Here is a 13,841-nt window from a genome sequence, read left to right as displayed (position 1 = left end):
TGTCCTCCTTTTTCAAAGAAAGGGGCTTCTCTTCCTCGACCATCAACGCTCTCCTCAACTGCATCTCTTCCAGTTCACGTATGTCTGCTCTCACCGCATCCTTCTGCCATGCTACCAGGGATAGGGTTCCTCTTGTCCTCACCTATCACCCCACCAGTCTCTGCGTCCAGCACATAATTCTCTGAAACTTCCGCCACCTCCAACTGGATCCCCCTACTAAACACATCCCCCCCCCCCAACTTACTGCTTTCCACACCCTATGAGACTCCCTTGTCTATTTGTCCCTCCCCACTGATCTCCCCCCTGGCACTTATCCTTGCAAGTGGAACAAGTGCTTCACCTGCCCCTACACTTCCTCCCTCACTACCATTCAGGGCCCCAAACAATCCCTCAAGGTGAGGCGACACTTCACCTGTGAGTCTGTTGGGGTCACGTACTGTTTTCAGTGCTCCTGGTGTGGTCGCTTGTATATTGGTGATTCCTGACGTAGACTGGGAGACCACTTCGCCAAGCATCTGTGCTCCATCCACCAGAACAAGCGTGATCTCCCGGTGGCCAACTATTTTAATTCCACTTCCCATTCTCTTTCCAATATGTCTATCCTTGGCCTCCTCCACTGTCGGGATAAGCCACACTTAGGTTGGAGGAACAACACCGTATAATTCCATCTGGGTAACCTCCATCCTTATGGCATTAATAGCGATTTCTCAAACTTCCAGAAATGCCTTCACCTCTCCTTCACCATTTCCCATCCCTTTGTCCCTCTCTCATGTTATCTCCTTGCCCGCCTATCGCCTCCCTCTGGTGCTCCTCCTCCCCCCTTTTTCTTTCTTCTATGGCCTGTGGCTCTTTCACCAATCAATTTCCTAGCTCTTTGCAGGTAGGGCAGCATCTGTGAAAACGATCAGTCAATGTTTCGGGTCAGAACCCTTCGTCAGGACTAAAGATGGAAGGGGCAGGGGCCCTATAGAGAAGGTGGGGGAAGGGTGGAAAGGAGAAGGCTGGTAGGTTCCAGGTGAAAAACCAAGCTCTTTGCTTCATCCCTCCCCCTCCAAGTTTCACCTATCACCTGGTGCTTCTTTCTCCCCTCCCCCCACCTTTCAAATCTACTCCTCAGTTTTTTTCTCCAGGCCTACCGAAAGTTTTGGCTTGATACGCCGACTGTACTTTTTCCCGTAGATGCTGCCTGGCCTGCTGAGTTCCTCCAGCATTTTGTGTGTGTTGCTCGGATTTCCAGCATCTGCAAATTTTCTCTTGTTTGCTGACCCATTGTTTCTACCTGCCTTTGACCCATTGAACTTATCTTCTCACACCATTCTGTATCTTCTTGTCCACTTCCTTACACCCACACCTACCCGTCACCATTTGGACAACTTCCAATTCCCTGGCCCCTAATGCGTCATCTTTACTATGTATATCTAGGTTTTACACCTCTCCATTCCCCATAAGCAAGGTCTAAATGCCTCTTCCAGGACATCTGAAATGTCTTCCTTTTTTCAGAAGTGTGGCTTCCCTTTTGCTGTGATTGATGGAGCCCGATCTTGCATCTCCTCTGTCTCTTGTACTTCTGCTCTTGTTCTGTCTCCTACCAGACAAAACAGAGATAGAGTTCCTCCGGTCCTTTCACCCTATGAGTTTCTGCATCCAGCATACCATACTTCATCATTTGTGTCAGCTGCAATGTAATCCCACCATCAGCCGTATCTTCTCCCCACCCTTCTGCCTTCTGCAGGGATTATCCCCACTGTGACTCCCTGGTCCACTTATCCCTTTACACCCATCCCTCCCTTACCTCTGGCATATTTCCCTGCGCTCACAGTAGATGTAACACTTCTCCTTATACCTCCCCCCATCATCCAAAGATTTAAATAGTCCTTCCAGGTGGGGCAACACCTTATATTCCACCTGCTTATCTCCCTCCAGAAGTTGTCTCCCATTTTCACTCTCCCCTCCCTCTCTCCATCTTGCTCCATCTGTTGTTCTTTTTCTTTTTACATTCTCTGTTTGTCATCTCCATCTATCATTCAGCTGCCATAGTCATCCAACAACACCCCACACTCACCTCCCCTACCTGGCACTGTCTGCCTGTGATTTTATACTCGTCCTCAGTCTGCCAATTGCCTTGCAAGCCCTTCTAGCCACTTTTCCTCTTTATACTAGCCAACTCACCTCTCTTCTCAGTCCTGATGCAGGATTTCAACCTGAAACTTTGACTGTTTCTTTCCTCCCATAAATGCCACTCACCCATTGAATTCCTCAAGCAGAATTTTTGTGGCAACAAATAATTCCCTCCTGTTTCTAAAGGCACATGCCACAATCTTATCTCAAACAAAATCTTTTGTGACAGATGACCTGACTGAAGACTGTCCAAGACAGACTGGAGGCAGGGTGAAAGGACTGGAGGTGGGGTGAAGTCAAGATGGCGCTAAGTGGTGACTCCTTTGCTTGCAACTTTGGAAACAACTCTAGTTCTATCTTTGATATCTCTTTTTTTCCTATTCAAGGTTCTCTTGAAGACCCTTAACAAAGGGTTAGAGTTGCACTCTGACTTTGGTTCTTTGTGGCAATGGGATTCGCTCTCAGGGCCTCACAACCGGCTACTTTTTGATATCCCAAGGTCACGGCCTGGAAGATGAGCGTGCCTTCAAGGTTCCAGAATTTCATGGCTCTGGGGACTTGCTGATTCTGGGCTGGTGCCCGTGACTGAAGCGTCGCAGGAGAACACAGACCATTGGGAGCAACAGGTTAGCTGCCGGGTGTTGTCTGTATGGAGAGCTGCGCTTTTCTGCTTCCAACTGTTTGGGCACAGAGCTCAAAAGAAGTGATGGAACAGACTCTTAATATCGTAGATCAGCGAGTTGTTTGTTAACTCTCCCCTCTTGCTGTGTAATGGGGACACTCCTTTTTCCCTTATTCGGTGGTAAGTCTAAATACTGGGTGAATGAGCAGTTTTTGGGGTACTGCAGGTTTGTGTCTTTATTGATGCTTTGCTGCACACTTGAGTGCACGGTGGAGGGTGCCGATGCTTTTTTATTGGTGGGGGTGGGGGTGGCAGCGGTCGTTGCCTTGTTGCTGCTTATGTGTAGGGGGGAGTTGGGAGGCTCTGAGGTTCTAACATTTTAACTGTTATTCGTTCTTTGGGGCACGCCTCTGTTTTTGAGAATGTTTGGAAGAAAAAGAATTTCAGGATGTATATTGTATACATTTCTCTGACATTAAATTGTACCTATTGAATAACAACCAGATTTTGTTCAATATAGATCAGCGCCAACTACTTCTGTATCTGGAAAGAGCAGCCAGAGAAAGTACAGAAGCAGGTATAGCAGCAACATTTAAAAGACATTTGGATTAGTGCACGGAATGCAAAGGCTTTTGAGGGATATGAGCTAAATATGGGCAAATGGGACAAGCTTAGATGGCATCTTGGTCAGCAGGGTTGAGTTGGATCATAGGGCCTGCTTTGGAGATATATTACTGTTATGATTCCATATTAAATGTTCATTGATACCTTGATTCTCAATTACATCAGTTAAATTTTTATAATATGCAGCTAGATTAATTGGAAGATTATTCTATCTATAAACTGCACACAAAAACTAACAGAAACCAAAACACCTACCACATTGGGATTGTATGGTGGGGCAATTCTCTTGTGGTAGAGATCCTCCCAGGAAATTGTTGAAAAGAATGGATGTTTTTTGACGTCAAGCTGTGACAGAAGAATGCACTAATTAATCAAGCTTTAATAGTCATAGACATACTTTATTGATCCCGAGGGAAATTGGTTTTTGTTACAGTTGCACCATAAATAATTAAATAGTAATATGTAAATTATGCCAGGAAATAAGTCCAGGACCAGTCTATTGGCTCAGGGTCTCTGACCCTCCAAGGGAGGAGTTGTAAAGTTTGATGGCCACAGGCAGGAATGACTTCCTATGACGCTCAGTGTTGCATCTCCGTGGAATGAATCTCTGGCTGAATGTACTTCTGTGCCCAACCAGTCCATTATGTAGTGGATGGGAGACATTGTCCAAGATGGCATACAACTTGGACAGTATCCTCTTTTCAGACACCACCATCAGAGAGTCCAATTCCATCCCCACAACATCACTGGCCTTACGAATGAGTTTGTTGATTCTGTTGGTGTCTGCTACCTTCAGCCTGCTGCCCCAGCACACAACAGCAAACATGATTGCACTGGCCACCACAGACTCGTAGAACATCCTCAGCATCGTCTGGCAGACGTTAAAGGACCTCAGTCTCCTCAGGAAATACAGACGGCTCTGACCCTTCTTGTAGACAGCCTCAGTGTTCTTAGACCAGTCCAGTTTATTGTCAATTCGTATCCACACTGACCCCCTGGATGGAAACAGGGGTCACCGGTGCCTTAGCCCTCCTCAGGTCTACCACCAGCTCCTTAGCATGATATCTCATACCAGCACGATATCTCATCATGCGTCATGTTGGAGCTTAAATTCTGTTTTTATTTTGGATGAAAGACCTTGGATATAGAATTTATATACTATTCAACACATTGTTTGTGCTCAATGTAAAAGGCAGTATGTGTCAGCATAATTAAGCTTCTGTTAACCATCTTCACTGAACTTTATCTTCACAAGGAAGATAGCTGTCAGGATTTACAGAAGGATCTTGATCAGCTGATTAAGTGTGCTGAGAAATAGCAAAAGGACCTTAATTCAAGTGAGCAACGTTTTGCATTTTTAGAAGATAAACGAGGGTAGGACTTTCCTAGTGAAAGGTAGGGAGGGCCCTGTGGAGTGTTATAGAACAGGGGAACCTAGGAGTACAATACATGGCTCCCTGAAAGTGACATTACAGATAGATAGTGTGGCAAAGAAGGCTTTCAGTACAGTGGCCTTTATCAGTCAGGATACTGAGTTTAGAAGGTCAGATATTATGTTACAGTTGCATAAGCTGTTGGTGAGGCTACATTTGGAATATTACGTTCAGTTTTGGTCACAGGATTTATAAAGGGGGATGTTGCTGGGTCTCAAGAGACTGAGTTATGGAGAGAAATTGAGTAGATTGGGACATTTCTCGCTAGAGTGTGGGTGAATGAGGGGTGATCTTATAGAGGTGTATAACATTATGAGGGGCATAGATAGGGTGAATCTGCACAGTCATTTGCACCCAGAGAGTGGTCAGAGGTGCTGAAGGAAGTTGAGACAGGTACATTAACAACTTTAAAAAGGTAGTTGGGCAGGTAAATGGATAGGAGAAGTTTAGAAAGATATGAACCATACATTGACAAATGAGACTAACTTATACGGTAATCTTGGTTGGCGTGGACCAGATGGCCCTAAGTGCCTGTTTCCATGCTGTATGACTCTGAATCTAAGCTTCTGATAAATTTAAAGTTAAAATATCCTTTCAAGGGTTTTGGTTTTATTAATGCTGTAAAATGGCTTTAAGCAAAGGGTGTATAAACTCTTTGAAACATTACTTCAACATACTTTGATATATATTACATTTTTGAATGTTATCTTTTATCATTTCACATTCTTTTCAATAAAAATTCAGTGTATTTCTCGCGTATTTCTCAAATAAAAGTATACAAAATAGACTTGTTGGGTCAAATGTCTTTCTTCTGTTCTGTATGCATTCTATGACTTTAATTATTTTCAAAGATTGAAATATTTGTAGTATTATTGTCGCAGTTTTAATCTTCAATTCATCTGGAAAAACTATTCATTGTATTTGTTGGTGTATTTTTAATGACACAGAATCCAATTGTTAACAGGAATGTGTCTTTACAGATGTGAGGACATATTGGTTCCTTCTTGGAACCAGTAGTTTACTGCTCCCATCCTCTGTACTGGTAATCTGCTACCTACTTTTCTAAATGTCTAAAACTTACATCAGAAAACAGTACATTAGTCAAGCATGATTCCCCAATATCTAAAACTACATTGCTTGAAGCAAATTAGTTAATCAATTTTTTTTTGATATTAAGGAAATCAAGCAATAGGGAGTCAAGAAAGTGGAGATGAGGTAAAAGATTACCCATGATCTTACTGAAGGATGGAACCGAAAAGAGCAGCTGAATGGTCCTTTCCTGTTTCTTAAATCGTAATGTTGACTTTTAAGACAAAGATACTCAATTACTCCTCATTCACTATTACATTTCTGAAGTTGAATATCCTTTTAAAAATAGTGAGACTAAAACTGGCCAAGTATTCCAAATGTAGTTTCAGCCTCCAGGCATGTGTTATACTGTTATTCTATGTATACTGCATCCATCTGTTCATGAAACATTTTTTCCATCAGCTTTGGAACATTGTGCTGATGATCCACCTATTAAAATTCCAAAACTGTTGTCGTGCTCTGATAACTGAATATATTCTAATTTACTTCATAACTTGCATCAATCTTCTCTCTGTCAGATCTCAGTTACATTCCCTTCGTTAAACATTATCCCCCATCTCCCCTCTGTTCTAGCTAACCTAAATTGCAATGTATTGATCATCATTATTTGCCTCTGTTTGTTATTTGATATTTTCTAAACATTTTGGACTATTCCGTACTTCTCAGTAATTTATAAAATGAGTTGTATACAAAAATGTCTCAAACATTTAACTTCACAATGATTATACAAGTAATTGGCTATCACCCGTATTTCTGTCACACAGTAATGCTCATGTTCATGCATCTACTATTATACATTTTACACCATTTAAAAATATTCTAGTATTCAAAGGCTTTGAACTTATCGAATAGGCAAGTATGTGAGAGAGTGTCAAATGATAGCCGGAAGTCTGGAAGATGATATTCATTAGTTCTTTCTTAACTATTATGCTGGCATTCATTAAAAGAAAACAAGAAATTAGTCTCGCATGTCTAAAACCACATTGCATAAATCTGATTGGCTCTCTTACTGGCAATGCAAGGTATTGTTGTATTCATCTACACCCAGTATTCAGTCACATACAAAATGTGCACTCACAAAGTCTGCTTGAGCTCCTAATCTTCTCCTTTGATCTTTTTGTAGAAGTCCTGTCAAAATATCACGGGCAGCTGTTGATATGCTCATTGGCAAGTGGAGTGGCTTGTGGAGAATATTGTCATACATCTCAGCTATATTCTGGCTGTAGAAAGGTGGCTATCAACAAAAATGAAAAACAATACACCTTCTTGATCAAACCTACGAATGTATCAGGATCAAATATATAGATTTGTCTCAAGAGCAATTTGTACGGAGAAAGAAATAAATAGAAGCCCACTGTTTAATAATTTTTTTCCAGATGTGTCATGAAGTGCATACAATTTTAAATTACCAGAACATGAGGATTTATAGCAATTTTCATCATTGTTGCCTCTATTATAGTAACAAAAAAAGCAGTCAGTTGCTTTCAGTTTATTTCCACATTATTTAAAAATACTACAGATTTGCAACTTTAGAAAGGTTTGGCTTACTAAAGCTATATTTAAGGCAGTTGGTAAGTGAAAGAAAGGTGAAATGTGGAAATTATTTTTATAAATAAGCATATGATAATAGATATAGATCCAATTGTTCCCCTTTCAAATAAAATTATATGAGTATTTTTTTTAAACCTTATCTTTTTCCACTTATCACCCACCAGGTTCTGTCCCTGAAGTCCCACCCCCCCAACCCCCCTCAAGTGTGATTCCATAAGCCAATCATTGCCTACCACACCTGGTCTACTTATCACTCTGCCTCACCCTCTGCTTCCCACCTCTCTATGCTCTCTACTGTCAGTCTACACTCCCACTCCTCATACAGGTTTCAATAAAATGTTGATCGTATCTTTGCTTCCATGGATGCTGCTCAACCCACTGAGTTCATTCTGGATTTGGATTTAGATTCTGGTTCATAGATTAGAGTTCATTACTTACCAGTCCAAGCAACATTTCATAGAGTACTGCCCCAAAACACCACCAGTCAACACTACGATCATACGGATGTTTTCTTAATACTTCTGGAGCAAGATACTGTTAAAGCAAAATGCACTTAGAATGGAAGGTTGTAAAATTTTCTCTGAAAATTTCACTTCCTTCAAGCATGAAATGAAGCCAATAACAATTTAATGGGATATTAAATCCGAACAAGATCGAAAGCAAGCCGTGAACACAAAATAATCTGCAGATGCTGTTGTCAAAGGAACACTCACAATGCGCTGGAGGAACTCAGCAGTTCAGTCAGCATCAGTTGAAAAGATTAGTCGACGTTTTGGGCTGAAACCCTTTGCCAGGACTGAAGGAAGAACTTTGGGGAGGGTTTGAAGAATGCTGGTAGTTGAAAAAAACAGTAATTTTTAAGACAAAGTGGTGGGGGAGGGGAAGCAGAGAGGTGATTGGCAGGAGAACAATAGTAGAAGGAGGCGGAACTATGAGGGAGGTGATGCGAAATAGGGATAGAGGAAGGGAGGGGGAGGGAATTACTGGAAGTTGGAGAATTCTATGTTCATACCAAGGGGCTGGAGACCTCACCAGTTCCCCACCACCACTACCCTCCTCCGGTTGACGGAACTGGTTCTCACACTTAATAACTTCTCTTTTGGCTCTTCCCACTTTCTTCAGACTAAGGGTGTAGCTATGGGAATTCGCATGGGACCCAGCTACGCCTGCCTCTTCGTTGGTTATGTGGAACACTCTGTGCTCCAAACCTATTCTGGTACTGCTCCCCAACTTTTCCTTCGATACATTGACAACTACATTGGTACTGCTTCCTGTACCCATGCTGAGCTTGTCAATTTAATGGACTTTACTTCAAACTTCCACCCAGCCCTCAAATTCACTTGGTCTATCTCTGACACTTTTCTCCCCTTTCTCGATGTCTCCGTCTCCATCTCTGGAGACAGACTGTCCACTGACATCTTCTACAAGCCCACTGACTCTCATAACTACCTCGACTATACCTCTTCCCACTCTGCCACATACAGAAATGCCATTCCCTATTCTCAGTTCCTCCGTCTCCGCCGCATCTGCTCCGAGGATGAGGCTTTCCGTTCCAGGACATCTCAAATGTCCTCTTTCTTTAAGGATCGTGGTTTCCCTTCTACGGTGATCAATGACGCCCTCACCCGCATCGCCTCCATTTCCCGCACTTTGGCCCTCACCCCATCTTCCCGCCACCACAGCAGGGACAGAGTTCCCTTTGTCCTCACCTACCACCCCACCAGCCTCCGGATCCAGCACATTATCCTCCGCAACTTCTGCCACCTTCAACAGCACCCCACCACTAAGCACATCTTTCCCTCTCCACCCCTCTCTGCTTTCTGCAGGGATCAATCCCTCTGCGACTCACTTATCCGCACACCCAACCCCACGGATCTCCCACCCGGCACTTATCCCTGTAAGCGTAAGTGCTACACCTGTCCCTACACCTCCTCTCTTGCCACCATTCAGGGCCCCAAACAGTTCTTCCAGGTGAGACAACACTTCACTTGTGAATCTGTTGGGGTCATCTATTGCATCCAGTGCTCCCAGTGCGGCCTCCTCTACATCGGTGAAACCCGATGCAGATTGGGGGACCGCTTCGTCGAGCACCTCCACTCCGTCTGCCACAACAGACAGGATCTCCCAGTAGCCACCCACTTCAACTCTGCTTCCCAATTCCATTCAGATATGTCCATACATGGCCTCCTCTACTGCCATGATGAGGCTAAACTCAGGTTGGAGGAGCAACACCTCATATACCATCTAGGTAGTCTCCAGCCCCTTGGTATGAACATAGAATTCTCCAACTTCCGGTAATTCCTTCCCCCTCCCTTCCTCTATCCCTATTTCGCATCACCTCCCTCATAGTTCCGCCTCCTTCTACTATTGTTCTCCTGCCAATCACCTCCCTGCTTCTCCTCCCCCACCCCTTTGTCTTAAAAATTACTGTTTTTTTCAACTACCAGCATTCTTCAAACCCTCCCCAAAATTCTTCCTTCAGTCCTGATGAAGGGTTTCGGCCTGAAACGTCGACTAATCTTTTCAACTGATGCTGACTGACCTGCTGAGTTCCTCCAGCGCATTGTGAGTGTTCCATCAAAAGCAAGCCAACAACTAAATATAAGATTGAAAGAGTCAAAGGACATTTATTGTCAAAGTATGTATGCAGTATACAACTCTGAGATTCATCTTTCCACAGACAGCCATGATACAAAGAAATATCAAAGAAAACATCAAACATCCAACATGTGAAAAAGAACAACTGAAAACAGGATATAAAACATCAAACCACAGTAATTGAAATAGTCTAGGAATGTTCAATTTAGTGCTGGGTCAATCAACAATCTAAAGTTGACCATCCCTTGTGAAAATTCCTAATATCCTTGTGCACTCAGTGAGAAAATGGAATTTATAATCCTATCGGGCATTTGTAACATTCAAACAATATCCTATTTTCACCTGAATAATACACATGAGGAATGAAAAACAATGCACTTGATAAGATTCAACTATTGTTTTACGAGACAGGCTTGGAAAGGCTAGATATCAAACAAGAGACATTAAATAATCCTAAAAGGAGAAACAAGAAAAATATCTGCTTTATGTTTCTTTGAAAAATACTCTTTACACACTGAACTTTCATTCGTTACATAAAGAAAACACTCTGATATTTTTTCTTCAAATAGTTGTGTCTCTGTTGAATGTTTTTTTGCTCAACCCGCCCATGCTAACTACAGCTGTCTGCTAGTGCCAATTTCCTGTGTTTGGTCCATAACCCTCCAAGACCTTTCCCTCTATATACCCAGTTGAATGCCTCTTAAATATTGTAATTGTATCTGCTTCAATCACGTCCTCTGGCGGTTCATTCCAATTACTTAACCTCTTCTGTATAACGCAGTTAGGTCCCTTCTAAATGTGTTATCTCTTATCTCGTATCTGTACCCTCTACTTTTAGAATCCCAACTCTGGGGAAAAGACTGACTTTATCCATATCCCTCATGATTTTATAAACTTCTAAGTAAGAAGTCACTCCACATTCCACTATGCTCGAAGGAATAAGGATCAAGTGTGATCAACCTCAACTCCATCATGGATGTCCTAAGCCTGGCTGTGAAAGAAGGGTTGGGCATGGGGCTAGCAACCCCATCCTGTTAAAAGTCAGTGCTATAGAAACGCCAACAGAAACTCCAATGACCTCATTCCCGAAAAAGTAACGATCTAAGAAAATGGGCTACACTTGAAAGACTGCCTCAGGATAGGTGACTCTGGCAGGTGCTGTCAGAGGGCCCATGCCCTAGTAGGGGTGATGGGCTTATGTAAGTTAACCAACCTTTCCCTATAATTTTAGACCCTCTAGTCCAGGCAGCATCCTTGTAAATCTATTTTACACCCTCTCCAGCTTGATGATATCCTTCCTATAACAGGGTAACCATATGCTTACCTCAGGAGTCCCACAAAAAGTAGAAGTTGTTCCTGATGGCTCTATTACCTCTTTACAAAGACCAAAGTCTGTTAGTACAATATGACCCTGAAATATGAAAAAGGTCACATCAACTGGATGCTGAAACTATTCTTTAAATTATTAACAAATTGGGATATTTGTTAATAATACCTGAGAATCAAGGAGGATGTTTTCGGGCTTTAAATCCCTGGAATACAAAGTAAGATTGAAAACTCAACTGCAGAACTTTTGAATGTTGGCAAAAAAAAGAACTAAAATTTTTGTAACAAAACTCACCTATACACAATGTTGAGTGAGTGCAGGTATCCTATTGCACTGGCAACCTCTGAGGCATAAAATCTTGCTCTGGGCTCGGGGAAAGTGTGTTCTCGTTGTAAATGGAAGAAAAGCTGCAATTAAAGGCCACGAGTGAATGGGTGTAAAGTACTAAATCTTGATTCTGGCAGAGAATCAGAATCAGGTTTAATAGCACCAGCATACTTTGTGAAATTTGTTGTCTTTGTGACAGCAGTACAATGCAATACATAATAGCAGATAAGAGCTGTGAATTGCAGTATGTATAAATATAAGGGGTCGATGTGGGGGGGGGGGTGGGGGGATAAGATTTTTGGATAATTGGCTCTCTTCCAGGGAAGGTGGGACCGGTTTAAAAAGGGATGAGTTGTACCTGAACTGGAGGGGAACTAGCGAGAAGGTTTGTTAATGCTGCATGGTGGGGTTTAAAATAAAGTTACAGGAATGGGGACTAGAGTGCCAGAACAGTTAGTGGAGAGATCATGAAGGCAGATATTGCTAAGACCTCAGACAAACTTAAGAATCAAAAGGTTGAGCAACTAGTGTTGTGAGCTGCATATATTTCAATGCAAGAAGTATTGTAGGAAAGGCGGATGATAGAGCTGAAGATGAGGTAACTAGTTTATAAGCACAGGCAATGTGCAGTAAGGAGAGTCTGTTGATATGGCAAAATTGCAGTCAACAAGATGCGTTGCAATGTAAAAGGCAGACAAAATCGAAAAGGGTGAATACAGGACTGAAGGTGTTGTATTTGAATGCGCGCAGTATACAGAATAAGACAGATGAACTTGCAGCACAGTTGCAGATTGGCAGGTATGATGTTGTTGGCATCACTGAATCATGGCTGAAAGAAGATTATAGCTGGGAGCGTAATGTCCAAGGATACACATTGTATTGAAAGGATAGGCAGGAAGGCAGAGAGGGTGGCATTGCTGGATCGGCAAAAATGAAATCAAATTATTAGAAAGAAATTACATAGGTTTGGAAGGTGTTGAATCATTGTCGATAGAGATAATGAACTGCAAGGGTACAAATACCCTGATGGGAGTTTTATACAGACTCCCAAACAGTAGCTAGGATGTTGTATACAAATTATAACGGGAGATAGAAAATGCATGCCAAAAAGTCATGGGGGGTTCAATATGCAGGTAGATTGGGAAAATCAGGTTGGTGCTGGATTCCAGGTGGGGTTATTTCTAGAGTGCCTATGAGATTGCTTTTTAGAGCGGCTTGTGGTTGAGCCCACTAGGTGATCAGCTATTCTGGATTGGGTGTTGTGCAATGAGTAGAGACCTTAAAGTAAGAGAACCCTTAGGGGCAAGTAATCATAATATGATCGAATTCACCCTGAAATTTGAGAAGGAGAAGCTAATGCCTGATGTATCAGTATTACAGTGGAGTAAAAGGAACTACAGAGGAGTTTGCCAGAATTGATTGGAAAAGAACACTGGCAGGAATAAGGGCAGAGCATCAATGGCTGGAATTTCTGGAAGCAATTTGGAAGGCACAAGGTACATACATCACAAATAGGAAGAAGTATTCCAAATGAAAGATGACAGAACTGTGACTAACAAGACAAGTAAAAGCCAACATAAAAGCAGAGGGCATATAATAGAGCAAAAATTAGTGGGAAGTTAAAGGATTAAGAAGCTTTTAGAAATCAATAGAAGGCTACTAAAAAGCCATTAATAAGGTAAAGATGGAATACAAAAGTAAGCTAGCCAATAATATTAAAGAGGATATCAAAAATTTCCTAAGATACATTAAGTGTAAAAGAGAGGGTAAAGTGGATATCGGACCGCTGGAAAACGATGTTGGATAGTAATGGGGGAGAAGGAAATGGCGGATGAACTGAATAAGTATTTTGCATCAGTCTTCACAGTGGAAGACACTAGTTTTATGGTGGAAGTTCCAGGTGTCAGGGGTCATGAAGTGTGTGAAGTTACCGTTACTAGAGAGAAAATTCTTGGGAAACTGAAAGGTCTGAAGGTAGATAAGTCACCTGGACCAGATGGCTTCTAAAAAAGGTAGCTGAAGAGATTAGTAATGATCTTTCAAGAATCACTAGATTCCAGAATGGTTCTGGAAGACTGGAAAATAGCAAATCTCACTCAACTCTTCAAGAAGAGAGAGAGGCAGAAGAAAGGAAACTACAGGCCAGTTAGTC

At 42.2% G+C, this 13,841-nt stretch overlaps 1 protein-coding gene across 2 annotated transcripts in view; it reads right to left on the bottom strand.

Moving 5' to 3' along the window:
- Nucleotides 1-13,841, bottom strand: part of sgk2a (serum/glucocorticoid regulated kinase 2a) — a 62,515-nt gene that overhangs the window by 1,525 nt on the left and 47,149 nt on the right. For both annotated transcript variants that reach the window (XM_063074369.1, XM_063074361.1), the window contains exons 7-12: nt 11,657-11,769; nt 11,531-11,567; nt 11,360-11,446; nt 7,876-7,971; nt 6,965-7,120; nt 3,620-3,709 (exon numbers count right to left, since the gene is read on the bottom strand). In XM_063074369.1, coding sequence (XP_062930439.1) covers nt 3,620-3,709; nt 6,965-7,120; nt 7,876-7,971; nt 11,360-11,446; nt 11,531-11,567; nt 11,657-11,769 — 579 coding nt within the window. The remainder of the gene's footprint in view (nt 1-3,619; nt 3,710-6,964; nt 7,121-7,875; nt 7,972-11,359; nt 11,447-11,530; nt 11,568-11,656; nt 11,770-13,841) is intronic.

Source organism: Mobula hypostoma, chromosome 2, assembly GCF_963921235.1.
Source record: "Mobula hypostoma chromosome 2, sMobHyp1.1, whole genome shotgun sequence".
Lineage (NCBI taxonomy): Eukaryota > Metazoa > Chordata > Chondrichthyes > Myliobatiformes > Myliobatidae > Mobula > Mobula hypostoma.
Note: the sequence above shows the minus strand (reverse complement) of the source record. Positions and strands in the feature narration are given on the sequence as shown.